Consider the following 20766-nt stretch of genomic DNA (forward strand, 5'->3'; position numbering starts at 1 on the left):
GACACGCCTGCTTGTTTCCGAAGTCCATATGAGTGATATGATTTTTCCCAACATTTCACCTTCAGCCTATGTATGTCTTTTCCTATCAAATGCGTCTCCTGTAGGCAGCATATTGTTGGGTCTTGTTTTGTGATCCATTCTACTAGCCTGTGTCTCTTAATTGGTGAGTTTAAGCCATTAACATTTAGGGTTATTATTGAGATATGGGTTGTTCTTCCAGCCATATTTGTTTATTTATGTTACTAAACATTGTTTGTTTTCCTCTTTGATTGTTTCCCCCCCCCCTTTACTGTCCTACCTCCCACTGTTGGTTTTCATTGTTATTTTCCATTTCCTCTTCCTGTAATACTTTGGCTAGGATGTTTTGAAGAGATGGTTTTCTAGCTGCGAATTCTTTAAACTTTTGTTTATCGTGGAAGGTTTTAATTTCATTCTCCATCCTGAAGCTTAATTTCGCTGGATACACAATTCTTGGTTGGAACCCATTATCTTTCAGTGTTTGAAATATGTTATTCCAGGATCTTCTAGCTTTCAGAGTCTGTGTTGAAAGATCAGCTGTTATCCTGATTGGCTTGCCCCTAAATGTAATCTGCTTCCTTTCTCTTGTAGCTTTTAAAATTCTCTCCTTATTCTGTATGTTGGGCATCTTCATTATAATGTGTCTAGGTGTGGATCTCTTATGATTTTGCACATTCGGCGTCCTGTAGGCTTCTAGGATTTGGGATTCTGTCTCATTCTTCAAGTCTGGGAAGTTTTCTTGTATTATTTCATTGAATAGACTTCTCATTCCTTTGGTTTGGAGCTCTGTACCTTCCTGTATCCCAATGACTCTTAAGTTTGGTCTCTTAATGTTATCCCATATTTCTTGGATGTTCTGCTCATGGTTTCTTAACAGTCTTGCTGAGCTGTCTATGTTCTTTTCCAGTTGAAATACTTTGTCTTCATTGTCTGATGTTCTATCTTCTAAGTGTTCTACTCTGTTGGTAGTATTCTCCATTGAGTTTTTAAGTTGGTTTATTGCTTCCTGCATTTCTAGGATTTCTGATTGCTTGTTTTTTATAACCTCTATCTCCCTGTATAGTTGATCCTTTGCTTCCTGGATTTGTTTGCGTAATTCGTTGTCGAAGTGATCTTTCATTGTCTGATTTTGCTGTTTAATGTCTTCCTTGATACTCCAGATCATCTGAAGCATGTATATCCTGAATTCTTTATCTGACATTCCATCTGCTGCAGCTGTTACCTCTTCTAAAGTTGCGTTGACCTGCATTGCTTGTGGTCCTTTCTTTCCTTGTCTTTTCATACTGCTTGCGTATCTTTCCTGCAGGTGCGGGCGGCGGCTCTGCTCTCTCCTTATTCCAATTGGGGTGTCGTGGCTACCCCGCCGGCAGGTCACTGGGCCTGTTCTGGGAGCTGGTGGCGGCTCTGTTCTGCCCCTACTCCAATTGGGGTGACGTGTCTGTCGTACCAGCAGGCCACTGGGCCTGTCCTGCTGGTCGGTCGCAGATCTGCCCACCTTTCGGGCACGAGTGGAGGCTCTGCTTTGCCCCTACTCCAATTGGGGTGTCGTGACTACCCCGCCTGCAGGATGCTGGGTCTGTTCCTGGCAAGGGAGGCGACTCTGCTCTGTCACTACTCCAATTAGGGTGGTGTTTGTACCCCGCCGGCAGGCTCCTGGGCCTGATCCGCCGGTCTGTTGTAGGTCTGCCTACCTTGAAGGCGCGGGCGGCGGATCTGCCCTGCCCCTCCTACCACGCCTGCGGACCCCTGGGCCTGATCTGCAGGTTGATCACTGGTCTGCTCACCCTGCGGGCACGGGTGGCGGTTCCTCTCCACCCCCACTCCAATTGGGGTCACGTGACCACCACACCGGCAGGGCCTGATCCGGGCGTGGGATAAGGATCTGCTCTGCCCCTACTCGAGTTGGGGTGACGTGTGTACCACACTGGCAGGCCACTGGGCCTGACCTGCCAGGCTGTCACAGGTCTGTTTACCTTGCAAGCGCGAAGGGCGGCTCTGCCCTGCCCCTCCTACCACGCCCATGTACTACTGGGTCGTGGGTCTGCCCACCTGGCGGGTGTGGGTGGCGGCTCCGCTCCGCCCCCTCTCCAATTGGGGTCACGCGGTCACCACGCTGGCGAGCCGCTGGGCCTGCTCCGGGGGCTGGCGGCGGCCCGGCTCCTTCCCTCTGGCTCGAGGACAAATTGAGGAGGCTCGGGTGACTGAGCCTCACCCCCCTTACCAGGAGACCAACTGCTTATGTCACCGCTGGTATTGATGAAGATCTCTCCTCCACCGCTTTCTGCTGACATCAGATCTCTGCCATGTTGGTATCCTATGCGAATGGCAGCATTTCGTTCCCCTTGCCAGGCAACCCAAGCAATGGGTGAGTCCTGACCTGCCCTCAGCAGGACCCGGACCGAGACACAGTTTCCGCGGGCTCCTAGCCCCGGTCCAGGGAAGTTCCGGGAGCCGGAACTCGGCCGCTCCGTGCTCGGTGTAAGCTCCTATAAGTGTAGGCTCCAAGAAGCAGCCCCCGCGGGCTCAGTTCCGGGAGCCGGAATTCGGCCGCTTAGTGTTTGGTGTATGCTCTGATAGTAGCAGGGTCCAAGAAGCAGCCTCCGCGGGCTCCGCAGCCCTGAGCCAGGGCGGTTCCGGGACGGTTCAAACTATAATTTTCCTGTTGCATGCTACTTTATTAATTTAGCTGAGTCATATTATCTCACTGTCTTTTTTTTGTTTTCATTAAAAACAAAACTGGTTCTGGGGAAAGGGCAAATCCCAAATTTCACAGAGCCCATTAGAGATGAATTGAACCTTAGTAAGTTCTCAGTTCTTTTTAAGAACTGAATCTGGATAAGGTCTACAAAAAATAATAATAAAAGACTATAAAGAGAGACTTTCTGCCCAGGCAGTTAGAATGTTCATGATATTCATATTGCATGGGAAATAATACAAGATTAGAAGAAATTATAATCTTATGAGTCACCCCTACCCTGGCTAATTGTTTCCCTGACAGAGGGAGAGGTAAAAGATCTAAAACTGTGTATATGAGGGATTAGTATTCAAAAATTTAACTTCTCACAGGAATATAATATTAACACTCATTAGAATAGACAACACATTAAGGATTTTGCTTATGGAACTCCAACTGGAACCATCTGAACATCAAGTGTTAACAAGAGGCTGTGTCTCCTTGTTAGGATTATGGATAGTCTTTCATTTTCTTCTCTGTTCTCTTCCAAATTTTTCTCTATAAACCTCTAAGCATGTATAATCAGGAAAATAAATTAATATAAACAAATAAGCAAGGAAGCAAACATTTTACTTGCTAAAGAGAATTAAATTAGTCTGATTTTAATAGCAGCTGCTGCCATCTACCTGCCAATTTTCCTTCAGAGAAAATTTCCTCATCACAGTTTGGGTCTAATCCAACCAGCATTTAGCAAGTACCTTGTTGTGTTCCTAAGGTTGGGCATTGTGGTGGAAGAAGTGATATTTGTTCTGAGGGGTTTAATCCAACAGGATTTTGACTGTGACACAGCAACCAGCGTGAACATGGTAATCTTCCTTTACCGGTACTATTATTTCTGAAGTTGGAAAAAGGCACTCACACCTTAGGATATGTAGAGCATAGATAAATATATTTTGCAGAGCAAATATTTATATAAACAATATGAATCATCATGAATTAGTGTGACAGTGCCCTTGTTGCGGCCAATTCTTTCTTGAGGTCACTGTCCTGGAAAATTCCACAGGTTTCAGCCCTAGAAGCCCCAGGAAAACAAACCTTGAAGCAATTGTGGCATCTTCAGGGGTGGGTGGCACAGTAAGAAGATGGAGAATTTTCTGAAGGCAAGAAATGAGAACAAGTCCTTGGATGTCCCATCAGATCTTGGGGCATCCCCACCTAAATGGCATGCCAACCTTGGCCAAACCTAGGCACAAAAGAACTTGGAAATTTTTGAGGAGGGGCCTAGTGGGAGTTTATGGCATGATCTGTCTTTTCTGCCATCATTCTATCTTGTCCTCTGCCCATCCATTGGAGAGAGACTGGACGACTCAATTCTGAACATTGCAAGAGCAAGTGGAGATGTATAGTCAAGTAATAAGGTGGGGGAAAATTACTTAGAGGAACCATCAGGTGGTAAAGAGGAAAAACTGACTGCCATGGTTTGGGTATGAGGTGTGAAGCAAAGACCCTGTTAACAAAGGGCTGTTCAGAGGTGAAATGATCCAATTGTGAAAGTTGTAATCTAATCTGCACATTCTAGTTTGAATGAACTGATTGGGTGTTAACTGTAGGCAGGTGGGGCATGCCTAGAGGAGGTGGGACACTGGGGATATGCCCTGGATGAATTCCATCTTTTCTGTGGCTTCTTTTCCCACCTCTCTCCTCTGTTTCCTGCCTGCCATGAGGTGAGCAACTTGTCTTGCCATGGCCCTTCTGCTTTCATGTTCTGCCTCATGTTGGGCCAATGGAGTTGGCCATCTATGGACCTCTGAAATGGTCAGCCCAAATAAACTTTTTTTTTTTTTTTTACTTCTAATTTGTTCTTGTTCGGTCAGCAACACAAAACACGTCTAATGGGATGCTGAAGGCAAGCCCTGGTTATCAGCTATTACCTGGGGCATAGTGGATTGCTGATCAGCAATCAAGGGTGATCACATAGTGAGGGTAGGGGGTTCTTGATAAACTGACTTTGCAGAAAGTGGACTTCATAAGGAAGTGCACAAACTAACATAGGAAAAAGTTCAGGAACCTGGCCAATGTTTGACCAAGCAAAGTATCTTTGCCACTAGGTCACAGACAAAGAAGGACAAGAAGAATTTGTGACAAGAGCAGCTTTGTCATGGGTGTACCTGGTCCACTGGTCAGGGGGTTTACAGCTTGTTTGTGGGAATTTTTATTTTTTATTTTTTTTTTTGGTGTGGGGGCGGGATATTGAGGCAGAAGAAAAATACAAAATTTTAAACTATGCTGTACAGATTTCACATTGTTCTAACTCAGCCCCACATTGTTGCACGGTACCTATGCAAACAAATGGGGGGTACCTGTGCAAACAAATGGGGCTTTGCTCCTGGACCAGAGGGTTGTCTTGATCTCACAGAGGGAAGACAAACTGCAAATAGACTGGGGTTGTAGCAACCTGCAAGTCCCCAGATCTTTTCAGACATGGCTGAAACTCAGCCACAGAGATTCCTCCTGTACCTCAGATTTCCTATCTGAATAAGCCTTAATATCTCTTATATTCTGAAACACTTTAAGATAAACCTGTCCTGAGAGCACACTGCTCTTTTGGTATTCTCCAGGCAGGGTTAAAAAGGACAGCAGGAGTTGTCCCAGAGACCTGCCCAGGTGGGTAACTGGTGTGGGGATAGATGTTATCAGAGCTTCTGGTTTCTAAGTCTCCCATATGAGGATGTGTTTCACATCCACAGCCTTATGGGGTTGGGCAAGAGTGGGAAGCCAGGTCTTTACTCACAACAGCCCACTCTAAAGCCACAGAGGCAGCAGTGATTGGTAAGGTATTCTCTATCATGTCACCATGTACATAATTTCAGAAAAATGTACCCATTATGCTGTGCTGTGATTTTTGCATTTCTCATCCACTAGCTAGACATTCTCAGAAACTTTTTAATCTCTTATGTCCTCATGGCCTAGCACCAATATTTGCTAATTGGAAGAACACTAAAATAAGACTTTTCTCTTAAGGAGGACAAATCATGTTGATTTGGTTCTAAATAAATAGCATGAAGAATAAAAGAGAATCAATAAAAGACTGAAGTTAATATATTATAATTATATAAATGCAAAGTTCTATTTGCTTGTGTCCTTTTTTTAATGATACTTATTGTGCTCCAGGGCATTTATAGTAATATCGAAGGGGTCTCTCTGGTCAATAAAATATTTCGATGATTAAATATGCTTTCACATTATCTCTTGTTACCAAAGATGTCCATTTTTTTTCCAAAACAAAGAAACTGAAAATAAAACACAAGATTAAAAATAAATAAATAAAGCCTGTGGCTCCTCCTCCAAGACAACCCCCCCTCCCAACAGTGATGAATAGGAGGGACTGTATTCCTCGCCCCTGGAGACTATCCTTGCAGATAGTCTGTTTTGAAATTCTTTTCTTTAGAGGAGATTTTTTTTTTTCTCTCTCTCTCTTTAAAAATATCAAACAAAGCTGCTGTTTGCTATTCCTGTGGCTGGCGCACCACCTGGGGCTGAGGACATGGGCGGCATCGCCGGGCTGGGGAAAATGCAGATTGATGATGGAGCGTCGGGGGATGCGCTTTTCCTTTTCTGCGAACAGCACACTCCTTGAATGACAGCAAATCCTCTACAGGTTTTCCCTGCGGGAACGTGCCTCTCGCGGTTCATTCGGTTTTCTCTAGAAAATCGGCCACCGGAGAGGACCGGGGCGCGGCATTACTGGAGCGGTTCCAGACCCGGGGGCTCCGGCCCAGCCTGCGCGTACCCGCGGACAGGCTCTGCGGGCTACTATCCCGGTCCCAGCAAGACCAGGGCCGGCGGATGGCGTGAGCGTATTCCGAACCGCCGAGGGCTACGGAGGTCCCGCCGAGCCCACTTTTCCCGCCGCAGCGAACAGCAGCCGCGCGGGGCGGAGGCACCACGTGCAGCTCACCGGCTGCATCCAGATGTACAGGCACCCCGCGGTGAAGAAGGCCACCAGGCGAGGCTATAGCGGGTTCCAAGACTCCGCTCATCCCGCCAGCTCACAGTTTCGCTCTTTCTAAAGGAAGCCCTTGGCTCCGGCTGCGGGATCTTCGGTAGGTGACTGGCGCGCGAGACAGCGCTGCTCCAGCCGGAACGCCCCGGCAGGAGGTTTGTCCCCGCTCGCGCGCCGTGCCGCGCGGCACCTAGGGTGGGGAGAGGGCGCGCGGCGGAGATGGGCGAGACCATGTCAAAGAGGTTGAAATTGCATCTGGGAGGGGAGGCGGAGATGGAGGAGCGCGCGTTCACCAATCCCTTCCCGGACTACGAGGCCGCCCTCGCCGCCGCGGGGCTCACTACCGGAACCTCAGAAGAGTCGGGCTGTGTTCGCACCCAATCCACCACAGATGAGCTCGGCCTTCCTTTCCACCACGACGGCAAGGTGAGTCGGCGGCCCTGCCTCGGGAAAGGCCCGGCGGGGGTGGGGTGGGGGGGCGCCAGCGGTGGTAGCGTCCACCCTTCGCGGCCGGCGGCGCGTTGACGTCACTCGCGCGCGTCGCTGCTGGCAGTCCAGGGCTAGGCACAGTGCGGTGTGAATTTGTCGTCCGCCGGCGCCAGCCTGCGGAGCGAGAATGGCCTAGGGGCTGTGAGCTTTTATTGCAGTGGCCACTTCAACGGCAATATACGCCTCCTGGGCTCTCCGGTCTTTAAAACTCTGATGGAGCGCTTTGTTTCCTGGCGCCTAAAAGTGATATTAGGGTACTAGTGGCGATTGGGTATGCAGATTTATGTACCGAAGGAGGCCTGCCTCCTGGCTTCCTTCTCTAAAACTGATGAATTTAACGTCAAAAACCTATTTGCATTTCTCCCTAGCCTGATTGTGTGTGGATGTCATACTTGGTTGGTTCCCCACCCTTGGACCTTATCTCTGACGAATAGTAGCAAAAAAGCATTGTTCATAAAATCAAGTCTTGTCTTTTTTTTTTTTTTTTCCTGCGTGCCCAGCAATTGAAGACGGGATTAAGAAGAGAAACTTTACTCTGTAAGGTCCTCGCTGGGCCAGAGAATGAAATTAACATAAACAAATTAACAGAAAGCACATAAATTTATTTCATGTTTTATTGACATAGGAGCCTCATAAGGAAATGAAGACGAAAGTGGCAAAACCAAATGCATTTATATTAGGCCAAACAACAAGAGACAATTATTGGAAGGGAACTAAAATACTGTTTATACGGAGAATAAAGGAATGTGATTATTTTAATAAATATAAAATTCTTCTGTCTTCCACACCCTGTCCCTTGTGATAAGAAAGTTTCTCCTGGTATTGGGGCAGGCATCTTTTCCATGGAAGTTTTATCTCCTACTTTCAGGAGGAAAAGGGGAGGTTTTGAACACCTACCTGCTGTTTCTCAAGTGCTTTTAGCTCAAAATAATCCTTTTGCCAAAATGATGTGTTTTACTGGGACATATTCTGCCACTTTTCTCTGGAATGTGAATACAATTTGTTCATGTTTGGTAAAACCACACATTTACCAGGTTGTCTTTTTCTCTATGTATTGCAAGGCTCCTTTCACTTCCCTGGCTCCTCATGCATTTTATTTTTGAAAAGGGAGAAGTTGGCCAAAACTAGGAAGGTAAATTTGAAAGAGCCATTGGTCTGAATATGAAATCTAATGACTTCTCTAAGCCTTTTGTCTTACTTGTGATTAAAAGTTGGATAATCATTCCTAACTCAGGGATGTTAGTGATGAATTAAAGAATATAAATTGCCCAGCAGAATGCCTGATCTGCTACCTAGTAGGCTCTGAATAAATGTTAACTGTTTCTTAGCAATTTAAATGCTATGCTTTAGAACTCATATATCAATATTGTTTTTCTCTGTTTCCTCTCTTTTTCATATGTCTGTTATATTTGTGACTTAGTGTTCAATTTTTTTTACAACAAATATCTCTAGCAAACACTTTTTTAAATCATTTATAATTAGTTGCTCTTTCAATACTTCGAGGTTTAGTGAAAAATGAAGTGAACTCTTGACAGCTTTTTGATAGGGGCAGGTGAGCATCATTTTCAACCTCACAATAAATAAGATAAATACTGGGACAACTTACAGTACCAAAATTACAAATTTTTATTTTTACAATTTATATTTCAATAACTGTGATTTTGATCTCTGCTTTACACGAAATCAGTTTGTTTAAAAATCCACAAATAATGAATGTGTCTTGTGACCAATTGTCTATGCAATTAAAATAGTAATAAATTGTCTTGGAGACCTATGCCAGTGGTTGTGATTATATACTTAAGGGGAAATGGAAAATGTGTTCTTGAATGTGAAAATGAGAGAACATTGAAGGGAGACAGAAAGGGGGTTAAAGGTAGAAAGATTGGTTTTTGGTTATGGGAAAGTCATAAGATAAAATGAATATGAATTAAGCTCCACTGTCTTTTGTATAGACACTTTATCATGGATAAATTTATTATATTTGTATTCTTAAGACATGTTAAGAGGCAATTAAGATAGAAGACATAAAACTATGCATTTGTTTTGATAGACATGAGATTTCCTGAAAATGAATTGTTTCACCCACAAAGATTGTGACTGAATTTCTAACCACTGGAACCTCAAAATGTGATTTTATTTGGAAATAAGGTCATGGCACATACAATTAGTTAAGATGAGGTCATATTAGAATAGGGTAGGTTTTTAATCCAAAATGACTGGAATCTTTTAAGAAGAGAAGTTATAGACACACAGGGAGAGAGAAAATGACTGCGTGACAATGGAGGTGGAATGATGCATCTCCCACACAAGGAGTACCAAGGATTGCCAACCACACCAGAAGCTAGAGGTGAGAAGGATGTTTTTGAACTTAGAGCTTTGAGAACAGAGACGATCAATTTCTGTTTTAAGCCACCCAGTTTTGTGGTACTTTGTGACACCCCTAGGAAACTAAAGGCAGGGAGTAATTTGTTAATTTGTAAGTTAAGCATTGCATAAGTTTCTCTTGACAATGTGTGCTATGAGTAAAGATTACATAAAATCTACCAACACAATTATTTTATTATTAGTATTCTTTAATCATTTACACATTCTCATTTTAGATTAACTGCATATGTATGTGGTATAGTTGTTAAGCCACTCAAACCTGCTTCTTTGATTATTTCCATAAGTAGGCTTTTATAGCACTTTTTACAGTATTGGCCAAAATATGAAAAACAGTGAATCAAGATAATAGCAGGTTTTAAACAATGGGAGATTTCTATAGCAAATACTCTCAATACTTTACAGTCATTTCCTCCCTAACTTTTACTGGAATTTACTGTGGCCATGGACTTCAAGGGAATTGACTTCAGTTCCAGGAGCTGAATCCTTAGCTAATTTAAGCTAGTAGTTCTTTGACCAGTAGAATCAGCTTTATCTGGCATATTGTCAGGGTTCAATCAGGATAGAAACCACCCAAAGTTTGATTTTTCTCATTATAAATGAGAGTTCTAGAGAATATAGGAATAGTGGAAATAAGGAGCAGCCTCATCCATAGGACCGAGAGAGTGTACAAAGAAAAGGTACCTGTGCTAATAACACAGGGGGTGCTATACTGTGTATAAAATTACCCCCAAATTTAGCCACTTTGTAAATATTTAATGTATGAGAGTCAGGAATACGGTTTCCACTTAACTAAGTCATTGTAACTTGTTGAGGAAGCTGCAGTCATTTTAAAGCTTAAGTGGGGCTAAGAGAATCTGCTTCCAGGTTTGTTCACATAATAATTGTTGGCAGGGCGCTTTAGTTATTATTTGGAGGCTTCAGTTTCTTACCACACATAAGCCTTGCAGTAGGGCTGTTTCAGGACATAGGGACTGGCTTCCTTCAAGGTATACAAGAACAAGATGGAAGCTGCTATCTATTTTATAATCTCAGAAGTGACCTATCACACAAATGAAGGGATTATACAAGCATATAAATATTAAGTGGTTTGCAGCCTTGCAGCCAAGAAATGAACTTGTTGGGGGAAGGCATGGCCATTGGCTGGCAGAGAAATGGGTGTGATACTGTACCACTGGAACTTGCTGGAAGTGTACCCTCTGGAACCATGCAATGAGTAGTATAGTAAGTGAGAATACACAAGTGATATAATGAAGGCACAAGAAAGAGATTACTTTTGCCCACTGGCACCAGGAAAGGCTTTTCAGATTAAGGTGATATTTTTGAGGTCCTTGAAGATTAAGTAGGACTTGCCAGCCTAAGGTAGAGAACTACAAGAGCAAGGACTTCGGAGATGGATGCATTACTAAAATAGTAGATTGTCAAGGAGTAAAACATGGCTGGAGAAGAGGGAGCATGAGTGACATGGGAGTTTGAGACAGAAGGTAGAGAGGGGCTGATTTTGATGGATCTGAAGGATTTTAGAACTTTTTCCACAGAAAAATGAAATCAGGAAAACTTTTACTTTGTATCCTTAATTTGGTATAATCTTGAGTTATTGGAATGCTTTATTTTAAAATTTTCTTTAATTTTTCATATTTTTGTTTAAAAGTGGATAATCTTTCTTATCAAAATTTGTTTAACTTTATATTATATAAACATAGGAAAACAGCACTTCTCAATTGCCCAGAGAAATGTAATTCCTTTTTCTTCTTTCAAAATGAAGAGGTGTATTCCTATAGTTCCAGCTATGTGGGAAGTTGAGGCAGGAAGATCATCTTGAGCCCAGGAGTTGGAGTCTGCCTGAATAACATAGACTCTGTCTCTTAAACACACATGTATATATGCTTTTATACATACATAACAAAATGAACTGTAGTGGTATATGGGTGTGGAGTAGAGGGATAAACTCTATAGCCTTTCTTCTCAAAATGAGGTTTGTGGACCAAGAGCACAAACATTTCCAGAAAACTTGTTAGGAATGCAAATCCCACCTCAGATCTAGTGAGCCACATTTTAACAAGATCACCAGGCCCAGGGGATTCCTAAATGTGAGAAGTAATATTCTTTATTGCTCTATGACATTGTTGAATTTTCTTTTAATATGATCTTAACCACCAACCAGTTTTTAATTCCTAATATGGAAAGGTATTGACAGAAGGGTGATGGGAAGATTATGGAGAGGAGGCTAATGAAATAGTAAATTAACATTTCTCATTTTGTGAATAAACTGAAGTATAGAGCAGTTAATTACTTGGATAGACTTATTTGCTACTTTTCTGTCACTTACTTGCTTTTAAGTTGGTGCAGGTTACTTAACTACATTGAAACTTGGCTTTCTTACCTCATCGACTTGTTAAAAGTTAAATTGAAAGTTTAATTGAAGTTCTTAATATAGTTATAATATATTTGTTAAAAGCTTGTAGTAATGATAGTTGTAATACCCCATTTTTATATAATTTTTATAATGGTTAATTAAGTTAATACATTTATTTTATTTTTTTTATCTTTTTTTCTCTTTTTTTTTAAATTTTTTATTGTGGGTTGTTCAAAACATTACAAATTTCTTGACATATCATATTCCACACTTTGATTCAAGTGGGTTATGAACTCCCACCTTCACCCCATACACAGATTGCAGAATCACATCAGTTACACATCCATTGATTTACATATTGCCATACTAGTGTCTGTTGTCCTCCGCTGCCTTTCCCATCCTCCACCCTCCCCCCTCCCCACCTCTCCCCTCCCCTCCCCTCCTCTCTCTCTACCCCCTCCACTGTATAACCCTGAGGGTCTCCTTCCATTACCATGCAATTTCCCTTCTCTCTCCCTTTCCCTCCCACCTCTCATCCCTGTTAAATGTTAATCTTCTTCTCCTGCTCTTCGTCCATACTCTGATCTTAGTTACTCTCCTTATATCAAAGAAGACATTTGGCATTTGTTTTTTAGGGATTGGCTAGCTTCACTTAGCATAATCTGCTCTAATGCCATCCATTTCCCTGTAAATTCTATGATTTTGTCATTTTTTAATGCAGAGTAATACTCCATTGTGTATAAATGCCACATTTTTTTATCCATTCATCCATTGAAGGGCATCTAGGTTGGTTCCACAGTCTAGCTATTGTGAATTGTGCTGCTATGAACATCGATGTAGCAGTGTCCCTGTAGCATGCTCTTTTTAGGTCTTTAGGGAATAGACCGAGAAGGGGAATAGCTGGGTCAAATGGTGGCTCCATTCCCAGCTTTCCAAGAAATCTCCATACTGCTTTCCAAATTGGCTGCACCAATTTGCAGTCCCACCAGCAATGTACAAGTGTACCCTTTTCCCCACATCCTCGCCAGCACTTGTTGTTGTTTGACTTCATAATGGCTGCCAATCTAACTGGAGTGAGATGGTATCTTAGGGTGGTTTTGATTTGCATTTCTCTGACTGCTAGAGATGGTGAGCATTTTTTCATGTACTTGTTGATTGATTGTATGTCCTCCTCTGAGAAGTGTCTGTTCAGGTCCTTGGCCCATTTGTTGATTGGGTTGTTTGTTCTCTTATTGTCTAATTTTTTGAGTTCTTTGTATACTCTGGATATTAGGGCTCTATCTGAAGTGTGAGGAGTAAAGATTTGTTCCCAGGATGTAGGCTCTCTATTTACCTCTCTTATTGTATCTTTTGCTGAGAAAAAACTTTTTAGTTTGAGTAAGTCCCATTTGTTGATTCTAGTTATTAACTTTTGTGCTATGGGTGTCCTATTGAGGAATTTGGAGCCCGACCCCACAGTATGTAGATCGTAGCCAACTTTTTCTTCTATCAGACGGCGTGTCTCTGATTTGATATCAAGCTCCTTGATCCATTTTGAATTCACTTTTGTGCATGGCGAGAGAAAGGGATTCAGTTTCATTTTGTTGCATATGGATTTCCAGTTTTCCCAGCACCATTTGTTGAAGATGCTATCCTTCCTCCATTGCATGCTTTTAGCCCCTTTATCAAATATAAGGTAGTTGTAGTTTTGTGGATTGGTTTCTGTGTCCTCTATTCTGTACCATTGGTCCACCCGCCTGTTTTGGTACCAGTACCATGCTGTTTTTGTTACTATTGCTCTGTAGTATAGTTTGAAGTCTGGTATCGCTATACCGCCTGATTCACACTTCCTGCTTAGCATTGTTTTTGCTATTCTGGGTCTTTTATTTTTCCATATGAATTTCATGATTGCTTTCTCTATTTCTACAAGAAATGCCGTTGGGATTTTGATTGGCATTGCATTAAACCTATAGAGAACTTTTGGTAATATCGCCATTTTGATGATGTTAGTTCTGCCTATCCATGAACAGGGTATATTTTTCCATCTTCTAAGATCTTCTTCTATTTCTCTCTTTAGGGTTCTGTAGTTTTCATTGTATAAGTCTTTCACCTCTTTTGTTAGGTTGATTCCCAAGTATTTTATTTTTTTTGAAGATATTGTGAATGGAGTGGTTGTCCTCATTTCCATTTCAGAGGATTTGTCGCTGATATACAGGAATGCCTTTGATTTATGCGTGTTGATTTTATATCCTGCCACTTTGCTGAATTCATTTATTAGCTCTAATAGTTTCTTTGTAGACCCTTTTGGGTCTGCTAGGTATAGAATCATGTCATCTGCAAATAGTGATAATTTAAGTTCTTCTTTTCCTATTTTGATGCCTTTAATTTCTTTCGTCTGTCTAATTGCTCTGGCCAGTGTTTCGAGAACTATGTTGAACAGAAGTGGTGAGAGAGGGCATCCCTGTCTTGTTCCAGATTTTAGAGGGAATGCCTTCAGTTTTTCTCCATTCAGAATGATGCTAGCCTGAGGCTTAGCATAGATTGCTTTTACAATATTGAGGTATGTTCCTGTTATCCCTAGTTTTTCTAGAGTTTTGAACATAAAGGGATGCTGTACTTTGTCGAATGCTTTTTCCGCATCTATCGAGATGATCATATGGTTCTTATTTTTAAGTCTATTGATGTGGTGAATAACATTTATTGATTTCCGTATATTGAACCAGCCTTGCATCCCAGGGATGAATCCTACTTGATCATGGTGCACAATTTTTTTTATATGTTTTTGTATCCGATTCGCCAGAATTTTATTGAGGATTTTTGCATCTAGGTTCATTAGAGATATTGGTCTGTAGTTTTCTTTCTTTGAAGTGTCTTTGTCTGGTTTAGGTATCAGGGTGATGTTGGCCTCATAGAATGAATTTGGAAGTTCTCCCTCCTTTTCTATTTCCTGAAGTAGCTTGAAAAGTATTGGTATTAGTTCCTCTTTAAGGGTTTTGTAAAACTCTGCTGTATACCCATCCGGACCTGGGCTTTTCTTAGTTGGTAGTCTTTTGATGGTTTCTTCTATTTCCTCAATTGATATTGGTCTGTTTAGGTTTTCTATATCCTCCTGACTCAATCTGGGCAGATCATATGACTTAAGAAATTAATCTATGCCTTCACTATCTTCTAATTTATTGGAGTATAAGGATTCAAAATAGTTTTTTATTATCTTCTGTATTTCTGAAGTGTCTGTTGTGATATTGCCTTTTTCATCCCGTATGCTAGTAATTTGAGTTCTCTCTCTTCTTCTCTTCGCTAGCATCGCTAAGGGTCTGTCGATTTTGTTTATTTTTTCAAAGAACCAACTTTTAGTTTTGTCAATTTTTTCAATTGTTTCTTTTGTTTCGATTTCATTAATTTCAGCTCTGATTTTAATTATTTCTTGCCTTCTACTTCTTTTGCTGTTGTTTTGCTCTTCTTTTTCAAGGATTTTGAGATGAAGTATGAGATCATTTATTTGTTGGTTTTTTCTTTTTTTAAGGAATGAACTCCAAGCAATGAATTTTCCTCTTAGAACTGCTTTCAATGTGTCCCATAGATTCCGATATGTTGTGTCTGTGTTTTCATTTATCTCTAAGAATTTTTTAATTTCCTCCTTGATGTCTTCTATAACCCATTGATCATTCAGTAACCTATTGTTAATTCTCCAAATGATGTATGCTTTTTCCTTCCTTCTTTTATCGTTGATTTTCAGTTTCATTCCATTATGCTCAGATAAGATGCATGGTATTATCTCTACCCCTTTATATTGTCTAAGAGTTGCCCTGTGACATAATATATGATCTATTTTTGAGAAGGATCCATGTGCTGCTGAGAAAAAAGTATAACTGCTTGATGTTGGGTGGTATACTCTATATATGTCAATTAAGTCTAGGTTATTAATTGTGTTATTGAGTTCTATAGTTTCCTTATTCAACTTTTGTTTGGAAGATCTGTCCAGTGGCGAGAGAGGTGTGTTGAAGTCTCCCGTGATTATGGTATGGTGGTCTATTAGACTCTTGAACTTGAGAAGAGTTTGTTTGATGAACATAGCTGCACCATTGTTTGGGGCATAAATATTTATGATTGTTATGTCTTGTTGGTGTATGGTTCCCTTAAGCAGTATGTAGTGTCCCTCTTTATCCCTTTTGATTAACTTTGGCTTGAAATCTATTTTATTTGATATGAGTATGGACACTCCTGCTTGTTTCCGAAGTCCATATGAGTGATATGATTTTTCCCAACCTTTCACCTTCAGCCTATGTATGTCTTTTCCTATCAAATGCGTCTCCTGTAGGCAGCATATTGTTGGGTCTTGTTTTGTGATCCATTCTACTAGCCTGTGTCTCTTAATTGGTGAGTTTAAGCCATTAACATTTAGGGTTATTATTGAGATATGGGTTGTTCTTCCAGCCATATTTGTTTATTTCTGTTACTAAACATGGTTTGTTTTCCTCTTTGATTATTTTCCCCCCCCTTTACTGTCCTACCTCCCACTGTTGGTTTTCATTGTTATTTTCCATTTCCTCTTCCTGTAATGTTTTGGCGAGGATGTTTTGAAGAGATGGTTTTCTAGCTGCGAATTCTTTAAACTTTTGTTTATCGTGGAAGGTTTTAATTTCATCTTCCATCCTGAAGCTTAATTTCGCTGGATACACAATTCTTGGTTGGAACCCATTTTCTTTCAGTGTTTGAAATATGTTATTCCAGGATCTTCTAGCTTTCAGAGTCTGTGTTGAAAGGTCAGCTGTTATCCTGATTGGCTTACCCCTAAATGTAATCTGCTTCCTTTCTCTTGTAGCTTTTAAAATTCTCTCCTTATTCTGCATGTTGGGCATCTTCATTATAATGTGTCTAGGTGTGGATCTCTTATGATTTTGCACATTCGGCGTCCTGTAGGCTTCTAGGATTTGGGATTCTGTCTCATTCTTCAAGTCTGGGAAGTTTTCTCCTATTATTTCATTGAATAGACTGCTCATTCCTTTGGTTTGGAGCTCTGTCCCTTCCTGTATCCCAATGACTCTTAAGTTTGGTCTCTTAATGTTATCCCATATTTCTTGGATGTTCTGCTCATGGTTTCTTAACAGTCTTGCTGAGCTGTCTGTGTTCTTTTCCAGTTGAAATACTTTGTCTTCATTGTCTGATGTTCTATCTTCTAAGTGTTCTACTCTGCTGGTAGTATTCTCCATTGAGTTTTTAAGTTGGTTTATTGCTTCCTGCATTTCTAGGATTTCTGTTTGTTTGTTTTTTATAACCTCTATCTCCCTGTATAGTTGATCCTTTGCTTCCTGGATTTGTTTGCGTAATTCGTTGTCGAAGTGATCTTTCATTGTCTGATTTTGCTGTTTAATGTCTTCCTTGATACTCCAGATCGTCTGAAGCATGTATATCCTGAATTCTTTATCTGACATTCCATCTGCTGCAGCTGTTACCTCTTCTAAAGTTGCGTTGACCTGCATTGCTTGTGGTCCTTTCTTTCCTTGTCTTTTCATACTGCTTGCGTATCTTTCCTGCAGGCGCGGGCGGCGGCTCTGCTCTCTCCTTATTCCAATTGGGGTGTCGTGGCTACCACGCCGGCAGGTCACTGGGCCTGTTCTGGGCGCTGGCGGCGGCTCTGTTCTGCCCCTACTCCAATTGGGGTGACGAGTGTACCACGCCGGCAGGCCACCGGGCCTGATCCGCCGGTCGGTTGCAGGTTTGCCTACCCTGCAGGCGCGGGTGGCGGCTCTACTCTGCCCCTACTCCAAATGGGGTGACGTGTCTGTCGTACCGGCAGGCCACTGGGCCTGTCCCGCTGGTCGGTTGCAGATCTGCCCACCTTTCGGGCACGGGTGGAGGCTCTGCTCTGCCCCTACTCCAATTGGGGTGTCGTGACTACCCCGCCTGCAGGACGCTGGGCCTGTTCCTGGCACGGGCGGCGACTCTGCTCTGCCCCTACTCCCATTAGGGTGGTGTGTGTACCACGCCGGCAGGCTCCTGGGCCTGATCCCCCGGTCTGTTGCAGGTCTGCCTACCTTGGAGGCGCGGGCGGCGGATCTGCCCTGCCCCTCCTACTACGCCTGCGGACCCCTGGGCCTGATCTGCAGGTTGGTCACAGGTCTGCTCACCCTGCGGGCACGGGTGGCGGTTCCGCTCCGCCCCCACTCCAATTGGGGTCACATGGCCACCACACCGGCAGGGCCTGATCCGGGCGTGGGAGAAGGATCTGCTCTGCCCCTACTCCAGTTGGGGTGACGTGTGTACCACACTGGCAGGCCACTGGGCCTGACCCGCCAGGCTGTCACAGGTCTGTTTACCTTGCAAGCGCGAAGGGCGGCTCTGCCCTGCCCCTCCTACCACGCCCATGTACCACTGGGTCGCGGGTCTGCCCTCCTTGCGGGTGCGGGTGGCGGCTCCGCTCCGCCCCCTCTCCAATTGGGGTCACGCGGTCACCACGCTGGCGAGCCGCTGGGCCTGCTCCGGGCGCTGGCGGCGGCCCGGCTCCTCCCCTCTGGCTCGACGACAAATTGAGGAGACTCGGGTGTCTGTGCCTCACCCCCCCTACCAGGAGACCAACTGTTTCTGTCGCCGGTGGTATTGATGAAGTTCTCTCCTCCGCCGCTTTCTGATGACATCAGATCTCTGCCATGTTGGTATCCTATGCGAATGGCAGCATTTCGTTCCCCTTGCCGGGCAACCAAAGCAACGGGTGAGTCCTGACCGGCCCTCAGCAGGACCCGGACCGAGACGCAGTTTCCGCGGGCTCCTAGCCCCGGTCCAGGGAAGTTCCGGGAGCCGGAACTCGGCCGCTCTGTGCTCGGTGTAAGCTCCTATAAGGGTAGGCTCCAAGAAGCAGTCCCCGCGGGCTCAGTACCGGGAGCCGGAATTCGGCCGCTTAGTGCTTGGTGTATGCTCTGATAGGAGCAGGGTCCAAGAAGCAGCCTCCGCAGGCTCCGCAGCCCTGGGCCAGGGCGGTTCCGGGAGCCGGAACTCGGCCGCCCTGCGCTCGGTGTTCGCTCCGATAAGATCAGGTTCTAAGAAGCACCCATGCACTGAACCCTAGCAATCTGTCTGCAAGCCGCAGGTGAATAGCAGCCTGAAATTACCTGTTCTATGGCTGAATGAGCTGCGGTCAGTTGAAAACAGGGATGGTGACGTCAGCTTTCCAACATGGTGGCTGCTGGCCTCCTCTGTGGTCTGACCGGTGTGGAGAACCGAGATGGACCGCTTCCTTCCCCCGTCTCGAACCCAGAATTCAGCACTGAGTACGGTGCTTGCACGGCTGGCAGAAACTGCAGCGCTGTATCCCTGCGTCGCTATCTCCTCGTTTCCCAGCGCGCGCTGCAGACTCTAGCCGCGGGGCGATTTGCTGAATAAGCAGTGTTACCCTCCGTGCGACAAACCTCTCGCGTTTGAGTCCCCGTAGCCGATCCTCGTGCGATGGAAATCCTTCCTCCAGGTTCCGGAGCACCCCACTATTGGTGGAAATTCCTAACAAGATAGCCTTTAGCTGTCCTGACTTGTCATACTCCCACACAGTGAAGCAGCACACGGGGGCATTGCACTCCCCTCGCCGCCATCTTCCCTGTTTTCTCAAGTTAATACATTTAAAACGTTCAGAACAATGCCTGATATAAGTGGTAATTAGCTATACATAGTTACTGATGCATAGGTAAGTAGAGAGAATTTAGTTAATGGTAGCTATTAACATCATGCATTTTATATTATAAAATGTGATAATGACAATTTACTTTAAAATTTATATTTTCAGTAGAATACACAAAATATTACATAACCTTTGCTTTTATAAACTTCTTGCAATTATTAACTTTCTTGGGATTATGACATATTTGCCTTAGAGATTATACATAGGAGATCATCAATAACTTTTTTATGTCACACATCAAACTGGATTGAGATTTGTTTAGGATAGGTAATCTACAATATTTTCTACTCATAATAGAGTTTGAAATAAGAAAAACAGAATCAGACCTGATTACATAAACCAATCCTTATGTTTCTGGAGAATGAACTATTTTTAAACATCTAAGCAAAGAGCATTTTCTTGATACAGATTCAGTTTAGGTAAGGACCTATTTATCATAAATATCACTAGTGAAGGTAGATGTTTCCATAGCCATCTAATTCTTTACTGTAGAAAGATGCAGTTCTCCTGTCCACTTTCCCCTTTCATAATCAGCTTTGAGGTAAGGATTATGGGTTGTTTTATTCATTTTTGTTTAACAGAATGGAGTGTTAGAAAACCAAACCCAAAGCCTTTCAAATGTGTAAGACATCACAGAGCATCTTACTTACAAGTAAGATCCTTAAAGATGTGAGATTATGGAATGTACTTTCTTCTAACAAAAAGTTTTGTAAAACCTTTCCTAAGAAAGATCGACTGGTGTATATACATTAGCAACTTTTTGTATATCCTCACATAGAAGATGTGGGTCAAAAAGCTATTTTTATTATCTGCAAAACTTGTAGGCAAGTCTTTCTCTCTAGTTTTTTCATCTATTCCATGGTAATGATAGTACTGTTTTTAGTATTATCCAGAGGGTTAAATTAGATGAAGGGTCTTAAGTGCTTATCATATATCAGGAATGTGTGAATTATCTTATTAGTAAGTACTCCTAGTACATTTAAACTGTTATTCATACAGCAAATTTGATTCATGCATAACTGTTCAGAAATTACTGTTGTGTTTTTAGGAGTTATTTACATTAAACATTGATTTTGGAACTTTTTACTAACTTCTAGTTGAAATCTTAATTTTTTAAAAAGTTTATCATCAATCTTTTTAACACTTTCTGTATTTTTATATATGGTAATTGTATTTCTTCAAACCAGCATTAAATTTTC

General features: G+C 42.8%; 1 protein-coding gene across 5 annotated transcripts in view; it reads left to right on the forward strand.

Moving 5' to 3' along the window:
• The first annotated feature begins 6914 nt into the window (after positions 1 to 6914).
• The window catches only part of Lancl2 (LanC like glutathione S-transferase 2), a 103095-nt gene continuing 89243 nt past the window's right edge, over positions 6915 to 20766 (forward strand). For all 5 annotated transcript variants that reach the window (XM_058584797.1, XM_046460370.2, XM_046460394.2 and 2 more), the window contains exon 1: positions 6915 to 7121. In XM_058584797.1, the coding sequence (XP_058440780.1) occupies positions 6915 to 7121 (207 nt within the window). The remainder of the gene's footprint in view (positions 7122 to 20766) is intronic.

This window comes from Marmota monax, unplaced genomic scaffold (genome assembly GCF_021218885.2).
Source record: "Marmota monax isolate L192 unplaced genomic scaffold, Marmota_monax_Labrador192_F-V1.1 WCK01_AAM20220418_F8-fsc00219, whole genome shotgun sequence".
Lineage (NCBI taxonomy): Eukaryota > Metazoa > Chordata > Mammalia > Rodentia > Sciuridae > Marmota > Marmota monax.